We start from the raw sequence: 18,957 nt of genomic DNA, 5'->3' as shown, positions 1-18,957 counted from the left end.
CTGCAGTGGGGAGGGGGTCCCCAGATCACCCTGTGCCCACTGGAAGGGTATCTGCGCTGAGAGCGAACGGCCATGGGGAAGGGGCGCCCTGCCGTCTCCCTGTCCTTTTGGGTCAGGTCCGGTCACCACGTTCTGACTCCGGGAGGAGGTCCTGGGGGTCCCCATCCCAACCTGGTTCCCGTTATTCCCTTAGACCTTGGGTTGAGGTGTTGTCCCTTATCCCAGGGAACACACTGGGTGTCCCAGGTGAATGTTGGGTCGGGGTCCCCTAGACCCCCCAGCTATGGATCCCCAGGACCTGTGAGGGATACCAGCTCAGAGGGGGGCTGTCCCCCAGCACCTTCACAGCCTCCCACGTCGTTACAGCATGACACAGACCCCTACCCCCACCCCCTTTAGTTCCACCTGTCCATATGGACACATGTGGAAGCCCTGGCTTGGTTTGGGGGCACAGGGGCTGGGAAGTAAGGGGCTGGGACCCCAGGCCCCGTCTGGGCAGGAACGACCCCCGTCCCTCCGCGCGGGCTTTGTTCCTCTCAGGCAGCATCAATGAGAAACAGCCAGGCCAGGGAGAGGGTTGGCTCTGGGCCCCAGCAGGGGACGTGGGGGCAGGGCAGGCAGGGAGGGGTGGGTGCACTGTGGGACCCCAGAACCCAGCTGTCGCGATGGCTGATGGACATTCTGAAATCAAAGTTCCCCCTCAAGGATATGGGGGTTTTGTGTGTGTGTCCGCCCCAGACAGGCGGGGAGGGGGAGTATGCCCAGGGGTTCTAGGGTCCCCTGTGAGTCTGATGTGACTGTGGTTGTGTCTTTGTCAGAAAACTTGTGCTGAGGGCCGCATCACCATGTGGCAAAATGATGGGTGCCCATCAGTCACCGAGGCCACATTTATCCGTCTCGATTTGTGCCAGGGGCTGGCATCGCCGCGTGAGTGAGTGAGGAGCTATGTCTGATGCTGTTCCGTTCATCAAGGGGTTTATGTGGGGGGGGGCCGAGACTGTGGGTGTGTGTCTTTGTGCAGAAGACATGCCGCCTGTCTTGTAAGTGCCCATATTGTCTCTCTTTGTTAATGTCACTGTGAATCTGTGTGAGTGTGTGTTTCCCCGGGGTCTGTGTCTGGGGTGCGTGGCTGTGTGTGTCCTGCTTGTGTATCTGGAGGGGCCAAGGGTTCTTTCCATGCGGTTGGCAGTGTGCACCCTGGGCATGGGGGTGTGGGACGTGGTCTGTGTTCAGAGTTGGGGTGCTAACAGGGAAAGCTTGAGCAGGGGTTGAAATCCCCAAGGGGAAGCCTGGGATGATGACTGAGCCCATCTCCCTTTCTCCTCCACGGAGTTCCACATTCACACCCATGCACGCTAATACATCCTGACTCTCAGGTCAGAAACACACACATGTGTGCACAGCCCCCTGCTGAGGGTCACTCAGACTCACACACATCCACAGATCACACTAGGTCCCATGTGCTCCACCCAGTGCACGGAGCTGCTGCAGGCTCACACACACAACATGCACACACCACATGGCACAACCGCCTGCACACCCTTGCCAGGACACAACACCCCGGACACACACTCAGTCACAAACACTCACAAATGCCCATTGGCAAACTCACCTTCACTCAGTGCTAACGGAGACTTGAGGTGGGGGTGAAGTGAAGGAGGGGACACACACACACTTACACACACACACACATTCACATGGATCCGAGCTGCCCCTCCTCCAGCACCCCGCAGGCCCCTGCTTGCATATGCATGAGGCTTGTACATTATTCATGAGGGCACGGGCCCCAGACAGCTGTGTAAATGCTCATCTCTGGCCGCCCTGGGGAGGAGGTATTTTAAGAGAAGGGTGTGGGTGTGTGAGGGTGCGAGTGGAAGGGAGTGGGAGGGTGTGTGTGGGGGGTGTGCACCTGAAACTGTGTCTGTCACCATGTTGGGCAACCTCAGTATATTTTTAGTGTATGCATGAGGCTTTGTGTCTAAAGAGCTGTTTTTAAATTTAACATTTCTAGGACTTTGCAAGTCTTGGGTCATTTCATCCTCACAGTAGCTGTAGGCAGTACTTGCTGGATAATTTCCATTTTACAGGTGGGGAAACTGAGGCACAGAGAGATTGAAGCAGCTTGTCCCGGATTAGAAGCAGGGCTATCTGGATGTTGCCTGACCTCTTAACAGTGTGTGTGTGTGAGTGTGTGTGTGTGTGTGTGTGTGTGAGAGAGAGAGAGAGAATTCTCTGGCTTTGTCCCCTCCTAAGGCCCTGCTGGGGGCAGGTGCAACCCGGAGTCCTGTCTCTCTCTAATACCTGGCCAGGCCTGGAACAGCCATGAGGCGACCCCACACTTGCTCAGGGTTCCAAGGGGAAGAAATGAGAACAGCCTGAAACGAAGGCAGAGGTTGCTGAGGTTTACAAGTTGGTAGTTGGGAGCACTGGTCCAGGGTCTGGCCTTGACCTGTACCCTGCTGTGCAGCCTGAGGCAAACCTTTAGCCCTCTCTGGTCCCTGAGGCATCGTGTTAGCAGGCAGGAGGCAGGGGCGGACTAGGTGCGCTTTGCCGCTGCGTTGCCGCCTCAGAGTTCAGCACCACGGACAGGTCCCAGGCCGGCCTCCCAGCAGGGGACTCTGGGAGCTGGGAAGGAGAACTGGGGAAAGGGACAGCTGTCCTCTACAACCTCCTCTTCTGGACTCCATTCACACCCCTTCCTCAGGGATAATTTCTTATGGGGGCGGGGAGCAAGGATTGGGTTTGCGGATGATGTTCTGATTTTCCATCTGCGCCCACCTCCTGAGCCCTGGTGACAGGGTTTCGCAGGGGTGGGAGGTTTTGGGGAGGGACCACCTCCCCAGGATTCCTAGTCTCTGGAAGAATGTGAAGTCAGGAAATGCACTGCTGTGTCCCAACGACTGGCATGGGCTTTGCTCACAGTAGGCGCTTAATAATTGTCCACTTTATCCCTATGGGTCCTAGCCCCTATAGGGAAATGGACCCACAACTGAAGTTTCTCTGTGGGCCTAAGAAGCATCTTTGTTGGGCTGTGTGAAGTCAGGAGGAGGATGGGTGGGCAGGGGTGAGCCCCTTCCTCCAGCTGGGAGTTGGCGGCTCCTCCAAAATCCCAGAAACCAAGAATAGAATCTTGGTGACAACCAAATCCTGGAATTGAAGCTGCGAATCGTGTCAGCCAGCAAACCCAGATTAAAGGATGGCTTAGAGGCCAGCCTGCTGCCTGGACTGGGGATGCTGGGAGGACTGGGACAGACTGCTGCCCTCTAGGAGCCGCCAGTCTGATGGAGGAGGCTGACTTGAAAAATGGTATTTCAGTCTTGGCTGTGTTAAGGTCAGTAATAATAATAGCAGCAGCTAAAATGTACCCCTTACTGCACGAGGCAGTTCTAAGCATTTTATATATATTGACTCATCCATTCCTTTCAACCACCTGATGTTATCCCCATCTGACCCACAAAGAAAGTAAGGCACAGAGAAGGTAAGCAACTTGCCCAAGATCACACAAAAGGAACAGTGAGCCAATTCCAGATTTGATTCACTACAGCACCCAGGCTTCTGACCACAGACTTCATTGCTTGGATTGGTTTTTGTTGTTGTGTTTTGTTTTGTTTTGTTTTCAGTCTCACGCTGTCACCCAGGCTGGAGTGTGGTGGTGGAATCATAGTTCACTACAGCCTTGAACTCCTGGGCTCAGGCAATCCTCCCACCTCAGCCTCCTGAGTAGCTGGGACCACAGGTGTGTGCCACCAAACCCAGCTAATTTTTTTTTTTTTTTTTTTGAGATGGAGTCTCACTCTGTCACCCAGGCTGGAGTGCAGTGGTGCGATCTCGGCTCACTGCAACCTACACCTCCCAGGTTCAAGTAATTCTCCTGCCTCAGCCTCCTGAGTAGCTGGCATTACAAGCGCCCACCACCACGCCCAGCTAATTTTTGAATTTTTAGTAGAGATGGGGTTTCACCATGTTGGTCAGGCTGGTCTCGAACCCCTGACCTCGTGATCCACCCACCTCGGCCTCCCAAAGTGCTAGGATTACAGGCGTGAGCCACTGCGCCTGGCTGCTACTTTTTTTTAATAGAGGTAAGATCTCACTATGTTGCCCAGGCTGGTCTCAAGCTTCTGGCCTCAAGCAATCCTCCCGCCTCAGCCTCCCAAAGTGCTGGGACTATAGGTGTGAGCCACCGCGTCCAGCCACTGCTTGGATTCTGAGGTCAAGTGGCCCTGGGTTCGAATTCTGTTTCAGCCCTTTGCCGGCTCCTTCTGTGACCTAGAATAACACACTGGTCTCTCTGAGCCCTGGTTTCCTGATCCGTAGAGTGGGGGAGTTTGGTCCTGCAATGCTGAATATCTGGGAGGGTTGGGCTGTGGCTCACTCCTCCCTCCCTCTCCATTTTGTTCCAGATCCAGGATGGGGGCCACGTTTGTCTGGGCCTTGGGCCTTTTGATGCTGCAGATGCTGCTCTTTGTGGCTGGGGAACAGGGTGAGTTGGTTTGTGGGGAGGGAGAGATTGGGGTCTGGGGGGTGGACAAGATGGGGCAGCTTTTGAATTCCACAGCCTTCTCCTGCTGGTCTCCTGGCATGGGCTAAAGAATAAAATGAGAATAGATTTTAAAAGGTCTTTGAACAGTCAAAAGCGAACAAGATACCTAAGAGGTTATTTTTAGTCATTGTCAGCAGAAGCTGGAGATTCCCGCCTCTCATCATTTTGCTCAGATGAACTGGAGAGAAAGAAAGAAAGAAATGAGAATAGTGCAGAGATTGATTAGTGATGTCTGCCAAGGGTGGAGCAATGGAAATAAAGGTCTGTGTCCCTCTACTGGTGGTCAAGAGCCCAGGTTTTAGAAATCCCTCACAGATTTGGCCTGTGACCTTAAGCAAGTATAGTTATCTCTCTGAACTTCAGTTTCCTCAACTCCCCCCAAAGAGAATGACACATTGCTACTCTGCAGATGGTTATGAAAATCAAATGAGCTGATTGCTATAAAGTGCCTGTTATAAAGACGGTACTCCGCAAACACCATTTCCTTTTCATTAGCTGTCTCTTGCTGTACCTTTCGGAAAAACTGGGGCTCAGAGAAGGAAACTGCCCCTTCCGGGGCCATACAGTGAGTCAGTGGCACTGGAATGAAATCCCCGTCCTTATAAAAATAAAGTGAGGGGCTAGGCACAGTGGTTTATGCCTATAATTCTAGCACTTTGGGAGGCTGAGGCAGGCAGATTGCTTGAGGTCAGGGGTTCCAGGCTAGGCTGCCTAACATGGTGAAACTGTCTCCACAGAAAATACAAAAATTAGCCAGGCGTGGTGGCACATGCTTGTAATCCCATCTTCTCGGGAGGCTGAGGCATGAGAATCGCTTGAACCTGGGAGGCAAAGGTTGCAGTGAGCCGAAATCATGCCACTCCACTCCAGCCTGGGTGACAGAGTCAGACTCAAAAAAATAATAATAAGGCTGGGTGTGGTGGCTCACCCCTATAATCCCAGAACTGTGGGAGGCCAAGGTAGGCTGATCAGTTGAGGTCAGGAATTGGAGACCAGCCTGGCCAACATGGTGAAACCCATCTCTACTAAAAATGCAAAAATTAGCCAGGTGTGGTGGCGTGCACCTGTAATCCCAGCTACTGGGGAGGCTGAGGCAGGAGAATTGTTTGAACTTAGGAGGCAGAGGTTGCAGTGAGCTGAGATCATGCCACTACACTCCAGCAGGGGAGACGGAGTGAGACTCCATCTCAAAAGTATAAATAAATAAAAGAAGAATAATAATAAGGGGCTGGGCACAGTGGCTCATATGTATAATCCCAGCACTTTCGGGAGGCTGAGGTGGGAGGATTGCTTGAGCCTAGGAGCTTGAGGCTGCAGTGAATCATGATTGTGTCACTGCATTCTACCCTGGGCGATAGAGTGAGACTCAATCTCTAAAAATAGTTTTGTTTTTTTTTTTTTTGAGATGGAGTTTCGCTCTTGTTGCCCAGGCTGGAGTGCAATGGTGTGACCTTGGCTCACCGCAACCTCTGCCTCCCGAGTTCAAGCGATTCTCCTGCCTCAGCCTCCTGAGTAGCTGGGATTACAGGCATGTGCCACCACACCCGGCTAATTTTGTATTTTTAGTAAAGACAGCGTTTCTCCATGTTGGTCAGGCTGGTTTCAAACTCCTGACCTCAGGTGATTTGCCCGCCTCGGTCTCTCAAAGTGCTGGGATTACAGGCATGAGTTATCACGTCCAGCCACTGCTTGGATTCTGAGGTCAAGTGGCCCTAGGTTCAAATTCTGGCTCAGCCCTTTTTTAAAAAAATTTTTAAAGAGGGAAATAGCAGTCCCTGCTTGGTTCTTGCCTCTGAGTCAGGCCCACTCTCCACCTTCTCCAACCCAGGCACACAGGATATCGCCGATGCCAGCGAAAGGGGGCTCCACATGCAGAAGCTGGGGTCTGGGTCAGTGCGGGCTGCGCTGGCGGAGCTGGTGGCCCTGCCCTGTCTCTTTACCCTGCAGCCACGGCCAAGTGCAGCCCGAGATGCCCCTCGGATAAAGTGGACCAAGGTGCGGACTGCGTCGGGCCAGCGACAGGACTTGCCCATCCTGGTGGCCAAGGACAACGTCGTGAGGGTGGCCAAAAGCTGGCAGGGACGAGTGTCACTGCCTGCCTATCCCCGGCGCCGAGCCAACGCCACGCTACTCCTGGGGCCGCTGAGGGCCAGTGACTCTGGGCTGTACCGCTGCCAAGTGGTGAGGGGCATCGAGGATGAGCAGGACCTGGTGCCCTTGGAGGTGACAGGTCAGTTGGGGGCAAAGGAGGGGCCGGGGGCCTGGGAGAGGGAGGGCTGAGCCTGGAGCCCACCCACTGAATGTCACCTTAGAAATCACTCCCTGAGACCTGGCCTGGTGTCTCATGCCTGTAATCCCAGCACTTTGGCAGGCCAAGGCGGGTGGACTGCTTGAGCACAGGAGTTTGAGACCAGCCTGGGTAACATGGTGAAACCTCGTCTCCACAGAAAATAGAAAAATTAGCCGGGCGTGGTGGCACATGCCTGTAGTCTAGCTACTTGGGAGGCATAGGTGGGAGGATCATTTGAGACCGGGAGGTTGAGGCTACTCCACTCCAGCCTGGATGACAGAGGGAGACTCTGTCACAAAAAAAAAAAAAAAAAAGGAAAGAAATCACTCTTTGAACAGGGATCCCCTTTCAATTCTTCTGATAAAGTCATAAAGTCTTTATGGTGCCTATAATCCGAGCACTTTGGGAGGCCGAGGCACGTGGATCAATTGAGGTCAGGAGTTTGAGACCAGCGTGGCCAACATGGTGAAACCCTGTCTTTAAAAAAAAAAAAAAAAAAAAAAAAAAAAATTAGCCAGGCACGGTGATGCATGCCTGTGATCCCAGCTACGTGGGAGGCTGAGGCAGGAGAACTGCTTGAACCCAGGAGGCGGAGGTTGCAGTGAGCTGAGATCGAGCCACTTCAGCCTCGGCTACACAGCGAGACTCTGCCTCAAAAGAAAAAAAAAGTCTTTATCAGTATGGGTACTATCTTGTCTTTAACACCTCTTTTTTTTAGCTATGAGAGAGGAGTCTCCAGCTCAGACCTCTGGGGGCCACAATATCTAGGCAGGATTTTTGTTTCTTTTGAGATGGAGTCTCACTCTTGTTGCCCAGGCTGGAGTGCAGTGGTGCTATCTAAGCTCACTGCATCCTCCGTCTAGGCAGGATTTTGCTTGCAGTCAGTTTTATGTAAGACAAAAGATACTGGCTTTCTATCTAAAATAGAAATAAAAAATTCCTTGTAAAATAAACAAGTTTTTTCTAAGTGAGGCAATTTTTTAAAAGTAAGTTAATTAAAAATGTATATTAAATATTAAGCAAGAACAATTCTCAAATACCTGTTTAACCAATTCTTTTTTTTTTTTTGCGATGGAGTCTCGCTCTGTTGCCCAGGCTGGAGTGCAGTGGCGTGATCTCAGCTCATTGCCAGCTCTGCCTCCCGGGTTCAAGCCATTCTCCTGCCTCAGCCTCCCAAGTAGCTGGGACTACAGGTGCCCGCCACAGCGCCTGGCTAATTTTTTGTATTTTTAGTAGAGACGGAGTTTCACCATGTTAGCCAGGATGGTCTCGATCTCCTGACCTCGTGATCCGCCCACCTTGGCCTCCCAAAGTGGTGGGATTACCAGGCGGGAGCCACCGCACCCGGCAACCAATTCCTTTATTAAATTCTTCTTGTTGAGCTGCGTGTGGTAGTGCACACCTGTAGTTTCGGCACTTTGGCAGGCTGAAGAGGAAGGGTCGCTTGAGCCAGGAATTCAAGACTAGCCTGGGCAACATAGCAAGACCCTGTCTCTATTAAAAAAAAACAACAACAAAAAAAAACGGGGATGGGGGCCCAGTGGCTCATGTCTGTAATCCCAGCACTTTGGGAGACCAAGGCAGGAGAATCACTTAAGCTCAGGAGTTTGAGACCAGCCTGAGCAACACAGTGAGACCTTGTCTATACAAAATTCCAAATTCCAAAACATTAGCCAGGCATGGTGGTGTGTTCCTGTAGTCTTAGCTACTCAGGAGGCTGAGGTGGGAGGATTGCTTGAGTCCCAAGAGATTGAGGCTGCAACGAGCCCTGATCATGCCACTGCACTCCAGCCTGGGCAACAGAGCAAGACCCTGTCTCAAAAATAATAATAATATGGCTGCCCACAGTGGCTGACACCTGTAATCCCAGCATTTTGGGAGGTCTTGGCGGATGGATCATGACGTCAGGAGTTCGAGACCAGCCTGGCCAAGATGGTGAAACCCCTTCTCTACTAAAAATACAAAAATTAGCCGGGCATGGTGGCACATTCCTGTAACCCCAGCTACTCGGGAGGCTAAGGCAGGAGAATCACTTGAACCCAGGAGGTGGAGGTTGAGGTGAGCCGAGATCGCACCATTGCACTCCAGCCTGGGTAACAAGAGTGAAACTCCGTCTTAAAAATAATAATAATAGGCCGGGCGTGGTGGCTCACGCTTGTAATCCCAGCACTTTGGGAGGCCGAGGTGGGCGGATCACGAGGTCAGGAGATCGAGACCACGGTGAAACCCCGTCTCTACTGAAAATACAAAAAAAAAAATTAGCCGGGCGTGGTGGTGGGCGCCTGTAGTCCCAGCTACTCGGAGAGGCTGAGGCAGGAGAATGGCGTGAACCTGGGAGGCGGAGCTTGCAGTGAGCCAAGATCGCACCACTGCACTCCAGCCTGGGCGACAGAGTGAGACTCCATCTCAAAAAAAAAAAAAAAATAATAATAATAATAATACAATAATAATAATAATACAATAATAATAATACAACTAAATAAGCCAGATGTGGTGGCTCACACCTCTAATCTCAGCATTTTGAAAGACTAAGGCAGGAGGATTGCTTGAGCCCAGGAGTTCAAGACGAGCCTGAGCAAGATGGTGAGACCCCATCTCTACAAAATTTAAAAAACTATATTAGCAGGGCATGCTAGTGTGCGCCTGTAGTCTCAGCTTGTCAGGAGGCTGAGGTGGGAGGATCGCTTGAGCCTGGAAGGTTGGAAGCTGCAGTGAGCTGAGATCGCACCACTGCACTTCAGCCTGGGTGACAGAGGGAGACCCTGACTTAAATAAATAAATAAATAGTCAAAAACTAAAAATAAAGAACAGGGTTTGGCACACAGTAGATGCTCAATAAGTGACTCAGTGAGTGGATTGTTGTACAGCAAACATCCTGTGGACTCCTGCTGGGAAACCTGTTTCCCTTAAGTTACATTGACCTTGGGCAGGTCCCTGATTCCTGACTTGGGGCTTAACCTGCATGCCCCCAAACTGTGAACTGGGGACACAGTGTCTCACCACATAGTTTATGGAGTCAACCAGTCATCCCCTTTCAGAGGCCTCATTTCTGAAAATTGATAAAAGCTAACAACAACAACAACAACAACAAACAAACAAACAAAAAAACTGATTGGTGGTGAGGCAAGTGAATTCCACATCTAGGTAACTTCAATTTCATTCATTCAGCCAAACTCTTTTTGTTGTTGTTTGAGACAGATTCTCACTGTCACCCAGGTTGGAGTTCAGTGGTGCGATCTTGGCTCACTACAACCTCTGCCTCGTGGGTTCAAGCGATTCTCCTGCTTCAGCCTCTGGAGTAGCTGGGATGACAGGTGCACACAACCACACCTGGCTAATTTTTGTATTTTTAGTAGAGACAGGGTTTCACCACATTGGCCAGGCTGGTCTCCAACTCCTAGCCTCAAGCGATCTGCCTGCCTCGGTCTTCGAAAGTGCTGGGATTACAGGCGTGAGCTGCTATGCCCAGACATTCAGCCAAACATTTATTGAGCACCTACACTGTACTGGTTCAATGCTGAGGACACAGGGCTCCCATTTGGATAAGACAGAGCAAAGGGTTTCATTTCATTGTCTTGTTCAGCCATTTCTTTCACCCCTAAATCAGAATTTGAATCACAGTGAGCCTGTTACCGGTGCTTCACATCCTGGCTTACATGTCACCTCCTCCAGGAAGCCTTCCAGGACCACATTTCCAGGCCAGGCAAGAACCACATTTGGGCCGGGCGCGGTGGCTCACGCCTGTAATCCCAGCACTTTGGGAGGCCGAGGCAGGCGGATTACGAGGTCAGGAGATCAAGACCATCCTGGCTAACACGGTGAAACCCCGTCTCTACTAAAAATACAAAAAAATTAGCTGGGTGCAGTGGCAGGCGCCTGTAGTCCCAGCTACTCGGGAGGCTGAGGCAGGAGAATGGCGTGAACCTGGGAAGCGGAGCTTGCAGTGAGCTGAGATCGCGCCACTGCAATCCAGCCTGGTGACAGAGTGAGATTCTGTCTCAAAAAATAAATAAAATAAAAATAAATAAATAAATAAAAAGGAACCACATTTGGTCTCCCATTGCTGCCTGTGCTTCCGTAGCAGCACTTGCACTTAATTCCTAAAAGGCAGAATCTCTCTGTCAGCCTTCTCCACACCTCCTGCCACCTCCAGGGCCTAACCCTGGGTATGAAGAGTGCTATCTTTGGAGTCAGATCTCTCTGAATTTGAATTCTGGTTCTGTTTCTTATTTGCTGCGTGGGCCTGGACCTGTCCCTCAACCTTTCTGACCCTAAGCTTCCTCCTCTGGAACAAGCAGATTTGTTGTAAGAGTTTAATAAGATAATGCTTATAAATGCTTTTCTTTTTTTTTTTTTTTAATGTTTTAGTTTTTTTTGAGATGGAGTCTTGTTCTGTCTCCCAGGCTGGAGTGCAGTGGCTCAATCCCAGCTCACCACAACCTCTGCCTCCTGGGTTCAAGCGATTCTCCTGCCTCAGCCGCCCGAGTAGCTGGGATTACAGAGGCGTGCCACCACGCCCAGCTATTTTTTTTTTTTTTTTTTTTTTTTTTTTTTTTTTTTTTTTTGAGACGGAGTCTTGCTCTGTCCCCCAGGCTGGAGTGCAGTGGCGCGATCTCGGCTCACTGCAAGCTCCGCCTCCCGGGGTTCACGCCATTCTCCTGCCTCAGCCTCCCGAGTAGCTGGGACTACAGGCGCCCGCCAACACGCCCGGCTAATTTTTTGTATTTTTAGTAGAGACGGGGTTTCACCCTGTTAGCCAGGATGGTCTCGATCTCCTGACCTCGTGATCCGCCCGCCTCGGCCTCCCAAAGTGCTGGGATTACAGGCTTGAGCCACCGCGCCCGGCCTATTTTTTGTATTTTTAGTACAGACAGGGTTTCACCATGTTAGCCAGGCTGGTCTCGAACTCCTGACCTAAAGTGATCCGCCCACCTTGGCCTCCTAAAGTGCTGGGATTACAGAAGTGAGCCACCATGCCTGGCCGGCCATAAATGCTTTTCACATTGTAAATATTTGCTAACTTGTAACCCTTTATGGCCATTGTTATCAGTTTCCTCATCTGTAAAATGGGGGCATATGGATCTTGCTCCCCACCCTCGACCGACACTGTGCCTGGCGCTAGGTCTATTGTTATCAGACAGGGGTGGGGAGTCATTCTGCAAGAGGTAAGTCTGTTCTTGAAGATTCCAGCGTAAGTCAACTGTCCCCCCATCCTGGATGTTCCCCCACAGGTGTTGTGTTCCACTACCGGGCAGCCCGGGACCGCTATGCACTGACCTTCGCTGAGGCCCAGGAGGCCTGCCGTCTCAGCTCAGCCATCATTGCAGCCCCTCGGCATCTACAGGCTGCCTTCGAGGATGGCTTTGACAACTGTGATGCTGGCTGGCTCTCTGACCGCACTGTTCGGTGAGAGGGATACACAAGATAGGGAGATGAAGACGAGCCCATGGGGAAGGAGGTTCCTTGGGGGCTCCAGGAGCACACATCTGAGAGGGACCCTCCCCTTGTGTTGTCAGGTATCCTATCACCCAGTCCCGTCCTGGTTGCTATGGTGACCGTAGCAGCCTTCCAGGGGTTCGGAGCTATGGGAGGCGCAACCCACAGGAACTCTACGATGTGTATTGCTTTTCCCGGGAGCTGGAGGGTAAGTCTGGGACTGGCAGGACCCGGCCCCTCTGCCTCTCTTTGACCCTCTATTATTCTCCCCAACTCCCATCCTCTGGGGTCCTTATGCAACTCCCCTGTCTTATACCTCCTTAAACCTGCAACCAAGACATGATTCCACCCATTTTCTGAGCTTTCCATGCCTCCCTGAGTCCCCCTCCCTCCCTTTGCCCCCTTCCTCTCTCTGATCCTCTTTCCCTCTCTAATCCCCTGTCCCCTGCCTGCCTCCCTGTCCCTACCCCCTTCCTCCTCTGTGAACCCCCTTCACCGAGCCCCTCCCTCTCTCTGAAGCCCGACTTGCCCATGGGCCTGAGTTACTCCATTTGTAAAAAGAGGCTCAGATCTGCATGAGAGGTAAGGACAAGGATGGTCCCGGAGCTGAACGCACAGCTGTGGTTGTCACTGCCTCTTCTAACCACCACCCTAACACGTCCAGGTCGGAACTATTTGGAGTTGGACCCACTTCCTGGGCTCCAAGGGAGGCTTCCCCAGCCCCCCTGACCTCCACCCGCCCCTCCCGCAGGCGAGGTCTTCTACGTGGGCCCGGCCCGCCGCCTGACACTGGCCGGCGCGCGTGCACAGTGCCGCCGCCAGGGTGCCGCGCTGGCCTCGGTGGGACAGCTGCACCTGGCCTGGCATGAGGGCCTGGACCAGTGCGACCCGGGCTGGCTGGCCGACGGCAGCGTGCGCTACCCGATCCAGACGCCGCGCCGGCGCTGCGGGGGCCCAGCCCCGGGCGTGCGCACCGTCTACCGCTTCGCTAACCGGACCGGCTTCCCTTCACCCGCCGAGCGCTTCGACGCCTACTGCTTTCGAGGTGCGTGCGTCCCCTGGTGGCCGCGCCCCCAGGGCTTTCACTTTGGCGAAGGCCACGTCCCTGAAAGCCTTGCCAAGCCAAGGGAGAGACACGCGGAAGCTCGCTTTGTGATAAGCCACGTCCCTGGGTGAGGGCCACGCCCCCGGGTGAAGGCCACACCCCTTACGACAAGTCTTTCCCTAGGATCCCCGTCCTGGGGAAAGAACAGGGCTCCAGAGGAGGCCACTCTGGTGGGGAGTCACCTTTGCTGGGTGGGCTGTATCTCCTGAGGTCCCGAGGCCCCGTAACCTTGAAAGACAAGCCCCTGGGTGGGGAATACTCTACCTAGAGCCACGCCCATACGCAGACACACCCCCGTGGAAGAGATAATGCCTCAATTGGCCACCTCTGGGCTCCACACCGGATGTGGGAGCAGGGATGACACTCGCCCTTGTTGGGGGGCAGTGGGGACAGCTTTGGAAGCTGCAAGCATCAACCCCGAGGAGTCAAGTCCTCTAAGTAAGCTGCCCTAGTTCTGGCATGGGCATACAATGCCCACGGGGCACCACCTGTACCAGGGGAGGATCCGTCACCAAGGTTGAGTTGAACCCCTCAACAGGTAGACCCAAGTTCATGAGAGTTGGACACTGCCTGAGGTTTACCCATGAGCCAAATTGTCTTTTTTTTTTCTTTTGAGACAGAGTCTCACTGTCACCCAGGCTGGAGTGCAGCGGTGTGATCTCGGCTCACTGCAACCTCCACCTCCCGTGTTCAAGCGATTCTCCTGCCTCAGCCTTCGGAGTAGCTGGGACTACAGGAATGCGCCACCACGCCCAGCTAATTTTTGTATTTTTAGTAGAGACGGAGTTTCACCATGTTGGCCAGGCTGATCTTGAACTCCTGACCTCAAGTGATCCACCCGCCTTGGCCTCCCAAAGTGCTGGGATTACGGACGTGAGCCACCGCACCTGGCCCAAATTCTCTGGAGTCCTCACTGCAGCCAGTTGACTCTGACCCTGACAGTGGCTCAGGTGGTCCCCAGCCTGAACAGTGGAGGTGAAAACTTTGCATTTCCCTCTCCCAGGCTGGGGGAATCTCAGAAACCACTTAGGAGAGACAGAGGTGCACAGAAGGCTTGTGCTGCAGCATGCTGGAAAGTGGGTAGACTTCAAGCAGAACTTCCCAGGCAACCCCTCAGCCTAACACAACCTCTTCTGCTTTCTCCCACAGCTCATCACCCCACATCACAACATGGAGACCTAGAGTCCCCATCCTCTGGGGATGAGGGGGAGATTCTGTCAGCAGAGGGGCCCCCAGTTAGAGAACTGGAGCCCACCCTGGAGGAGGAAGAGGTGGTCACCCCTGACTTCCAGGAGCCTCTGGTGTCCAGTGGGGAAGAAGAACCCCTGATCTTGGAGGAGAAGCAGGAGTCTCAACAGACCGTCAGCCCTACCCCTGGGGACCCCATGCTGGCCTCATGGCCCACTGGGGAAGTGTGGCTAAGCACGGTGGCCCCCAGCCCTAGCGACATGGGGGCAGGCACTGCAGCAAGTTCACACACGGAGGTGGCCCCAACTGACCCTACGCCTAGGAGAAGGGGGCGCTTCAAAGGGTTGAATGGGCGCTACTTCCAGCAGCAGGAACCGGAGCCGGGGCTGCAAGGGGGGATGGAGGCCGGCGCCCAGCCCCCCACCTCAGAGGCTGCAGGGAACCAAATGGAGCCTCCGTTGGCCATGGCAGTCACAGAAATGTTGGGCAGCGGCCAGAGCCAGAGCCCCTGGGCTGATCTGACCAATGAGGTGGATATGCCTGGAGCTGGTGAGTTGCTCTGGGGGAGGCGGGACCTACCTGGGGATCTGGAGGTGAGGGTGGAGAGGTAGCCATGGCTACACTCAGGATGAGGGAAGAAGCTCCAAATCCCAGCTAGGTCCTCTGGCCCCAGAAGCCCCCTCTCCCTTGGGCCTGGAGTCCAACCAAAGGGGCTGCTGAGAGATCATTGTAATGATTGCCTTGATGTTGTTGCAGGTTCCGCTGGTGGCAAGAGCTCCCCAGAGCCCTGGCTGTGGCCCCCAACCATGGTCCCACCCAGCATCTCAGGCCACAGCAGGGCCCCTGTCCTGGAGCTAGAGAAAGCCGAGGGCCCCAGTGCCAGGCCAGCCACCCCAGACCTGTTTTGGTCCCCCTTGGAGGCCACTGTCTCAGCTCCCAGCCCTGCCCCCTGGGAGGCATTCCCCGTGGCCACTTCCCCAGATCTCCCTATGATGGCCATGCTGCGTGGTCCCAAACAGTGGATGCTACCACACCCCACCCCCGTCTCCACCGAGGCCAATAGAGTTGAGGCACATGGTGAGGCCACGGCCACGGCCACGGCTCCACCCTCCCCTGCTGCAGAGACCAAGGTGTATTCCCTGCCTCCCTCTTCGACCCCGACAGGACAGGGTGGAGAGGCCATGCCCACAACACCTGAGTCCCCCAGGACAGACTTCAGAGAAACTGGGGAGACCAGCCCTTCTCGGGTCAACAAAGCTGAGCACTCCAGCTCCAGCCTATGGCCTTCTGCAAACAGGAATGTGGCTGTAGGTTTTGTCTCCACTGAGACTGCCACCGAGACTGCCACTGAGCCAACGGGCCTCAGGGGTATCTCGGGGTCTGAGTCTGGGGCCTTCGACACAGCAGAAAGCCCCACTTCTGGCTTGCAGGCCACTGTAGATGAGGTGCAGGACCCCTGGCCCTCAGTGTACAGCAAAGGGCTGGATGCAAGCTCCCCATCTGCCCCCCTGGGGAGCCCCAGAGTCTTCTTGGTACCCAAAGTCACACCAAGTTTGGAGCCTTGGGTTGCTACAGATGAAGGACCCACTGTGAATCCCATGGATTCCACAGTCACGCCGGCCCCCAGTGATGCTAGTGGAATTTGGGAACCTGGATCCCAGGTGTTTGAAGAAGGCGAAAGCACCACCTTGAGCCCTCAAGTGGCCCTGGTTACAAGCATTGTGACGCCCCTCACGACCCTGGAGCAGGGGGACAAGGTTGGAGTTTCAGCCATGTCTACACTGGGCCCCTCAAGCTCCCAACCGCACCCAGAGCCAGAGGATCAGGTGGAGACCCAGGGAACATCAGGAGCTTCAGCACCTCCGCATCAGGGCAGTCCCCTGGGGAAACCGGCTGTTCCTCCTGGGACACCGGCTGCAGCCAGTGTGGGCGAGTCTGCCTCAGTTTCCTCAGGGGAGCCTACAGTACCGTGGGACCCTTCCAGCACCCTGCTGCCTGTCACCCTGGGCATAGAGGACTTCGAACTGGAGGTCCTGGCAGGGAGCCCAGGCGTAGAGAGCTTCTGGGAGGAGGTGGCAAGTGGAGAGGAGCCAGCCCTGCCAGGGACCCCTATGAATGCAGGTGCGGAGGAGGGTGAGTACAAAGTCCCTGGGCTCTGTCCAGCTCTCCATGGTCAGGGCTTGGGGAGCAGGGGCTGGGGGAGCCCAGAGCAGGGAGGAATGGTTGTCCCTGGGGATCTGGAAGCTTTCTAGTGGGGCATGACGCTGGAGGTAGGAGCTTATCAGGTGGAGTTGAATTTCAGAAAGGACATTCCTGGCAGAGGAACGAGCACTGGCAAAGGCCAGGAGATGAAGTACCGTTTGATCAATTTTGGGCATAGAGCATACATCCCAATGAACAAAATGCGAGAGTGGTGAGTGGCCGGGCGTGGTGCCTCACGCCTGTAATCCCAGCACTTTGGGAGGCCAAGGCGGGCAGATCACTTGAGGTCAGGAGTTCAAGACCTGCCTGGCCAACATGGCAAAACTCCGTCTCTACTAGAAATATAAAAATTAGCCGGGTGTGGTGGCACACACCTGTAATCCCAGCTACTGGGGAAGCTGAGGCATGAGAATTGCTTGAACCCAGGAGGCGGAGGTTGCAGTGAGCTGAGATCTTACCACTGCACTCCAGCCTGGGTGACAGAGTGAGACTCTGTCAAAAACAAAAACAAAATGTGGGAGTGGCGAGGCATTGAGTAGAGTCTGATTTGGGGAATGAGTTCAGTTACAAGCCGTGTCTACATCTGCTTTAAGCTGGACAGTGGTGTGATGCCCAGGGACTGGCTTTCCAGGATTCCCTGAGTCTGGGGAAGACAGAGCAGGACACAGATGCCTCCCAGGCAAGACCAGAGGGAGGAGGTGTGGCAGGGAGGGTTTCCTGGACAAATGTGAGTGGGAGCTGGAATTCAGTGATTTGACTCGTGGGGGACCTCGAGTCACAGGGAAAGTGGGTGCTGGGGAGGCGTGCAAGGGGCGAGGATCACCCCCATTCTACCGATAGCAAACCGAAGCTCGGGGAGGTAAAATGCCACTTGGCTAATCAGTGGTCAAACCTCAATTGGAGCCCAAATCAGCCTGAGTCTTAGCTACTCTGTGGCCAGCAGCATCCATAGAAATCGGCTGCCCTGTTCTCCCTGGGGCCAGGTCAGCCTCAGCTCAGCCTGCAAATTCTAGCCCTTCTTAGGTTCTGCCAAATTAAGCTGAGTTTTTTTGGCCAAATGAAATTTAGAAACAAGCAAACAAAAAAGAGGCTGCATGCGATGGCTCATGCCTGTCATCCTAGCCCTTTGGGAGGCTGAGGTGGGAGAATCACTTGAGCTTAAGAGTTAAGACCAGGCTGGCCAACACAGCAAGACCCCATCTCTACTAAAAATAAAAAGAAATTAGCCAGGCTGCAGTGAGCTATGATAGTTCCACCGCGAGACCCTGCATGAAATCAAACTAACAAAACAAAACAAGCAGCTAATTAATAAGTCTTTTTTTCTGAGTTGCACACTTTTTTTTTTTTGTTTTTTGAGACTGAGTCTCACTCTGTCATCCAACCTGGAGTGCAGTGGTGTGATCTTGGCGCACTGCAACCTCCGCGTCCCAGGTTAAAGTGATTCTCCTGCCTCAGCCTTCTGAGTAGATGGGATTACAGGCTCCCACCACCACGCCTGGCTAATTTTTGTATTTTCAGTAGAGACGGGGTTTCACCATGTTGGCCAGGCTGGTCTCGAACTCCTGACCTCAGGTGATCCACCTGCCTTGGCCTCCCAAAGTGCTGGGATTACAGCTGTGAGCCATGGCACCCAGTCGAGTTGCACACTTTTATTAACACCATTGATGTTTAACTACTGCACTCCCCACCCCCAACTTTTTTTTTTTTTTTTTTAGAAAGGGTCTCATTCTGTCACCTAGGCTTGAGTGCAGCGGCAGGATCATGGCTCACTGCAGCCTTGACCTCCCCAGGCTCAGGTGATCCTTCTGCCTCAGGCTCCCAAGCAGCTGGGACCAGGTGTGCACCAACAGGCCTGGCTAATTTTTGTATTTTTTATAGAGACAGGGTTTTGCCATGTTGCCCAAGCTGGTGCCCGTTTTTTTGAAGGCAAAGTGTCATGATGATGGAAATAGCTGATGCAGGTTTCATCATCCAGCGTGTCACTTCTGGGCTGTGTTGGGGTGGGATCTTTATTTTTTTTTTCCTTTTTTTTTTTTTTTCCAGGCAGGGTCTTGGTCTGTTGCTCAGGCTAGAGTGCAGTGGTGCAATCATAGCTCACTGCACGCAGGCTCAAGTGATCCTCCCACATCAGCCTCTCCAGTAGCTTGGACTATAGGCATGCAACCACCACACCCGGCTGTGTGTGTGTGTGTGTGT

At 53.6% G+C, this 18,957-nt stretch overlaps 1 protein-coding gene across 1 annotated transcript in view; it reads left to right on the top strand.

Annotated features, from left to right (window-relative positions):
• The window catches only part of NCAN (neurocan), a 41,876-nt gene that overhangs the window by 561 nt on the left and 22,358 nt on the right, over window positions 1-18,957 (top strand). Inside the window, exons 2-8 of the mRNA XM_030820343.1 lie at window positions 4,401-4,480; window positions 6,369-6,770; window positions 12,062-12,236; window positions 12,347-12,474; window positions 13,018-13,311; window positions 14,521-15,108; window positions 15,316-16,692. Of these exons, the coding sequence (XP_030676203.1) occupies window positions 4,408-4,480; window positions 6,369-6,770; window positions 12,062-12,236; window positions 12,347-12,474; window positions 13,018-13,311; window positions 14,521-15,108; window positions 15,316-16,692 (3,037 nt within the window). The 5' untranslated portion in view covers window positions 4,401-4,407. The remainder of the gene's footprint in view (window positions 1-4,400; window positions 4,481-6,368; window positions 6,771-12,061; window positions 12,237-12,346; window positions 12,475-13,017; window positions 13,312-14,520; window positions 15,109-15,315; window positions 16,693-18,957) is intronic.

The sequence above is a fragment of the Nomascus leucogenys genome, chromosome 10 (assembly GCF_006542625.1).
Source record: "Nomascus leucogenys isolate Asia chromosome 10, Asia_NLE_v1, whole genome shotgun sequence".
Classification (NCBI taxonomy): domain Eukaryota; kingdom Metazoa; phylum Chordata; class Mammalia; order Primates; family Hylobatidae; genus Nomascus; species Nomascus leucogenys.
The sequence above is the reverse complement of the archived record's forward strand: the minus strand, read 5'-3'. Positions and strand labels throughout refer to the sequence as shown.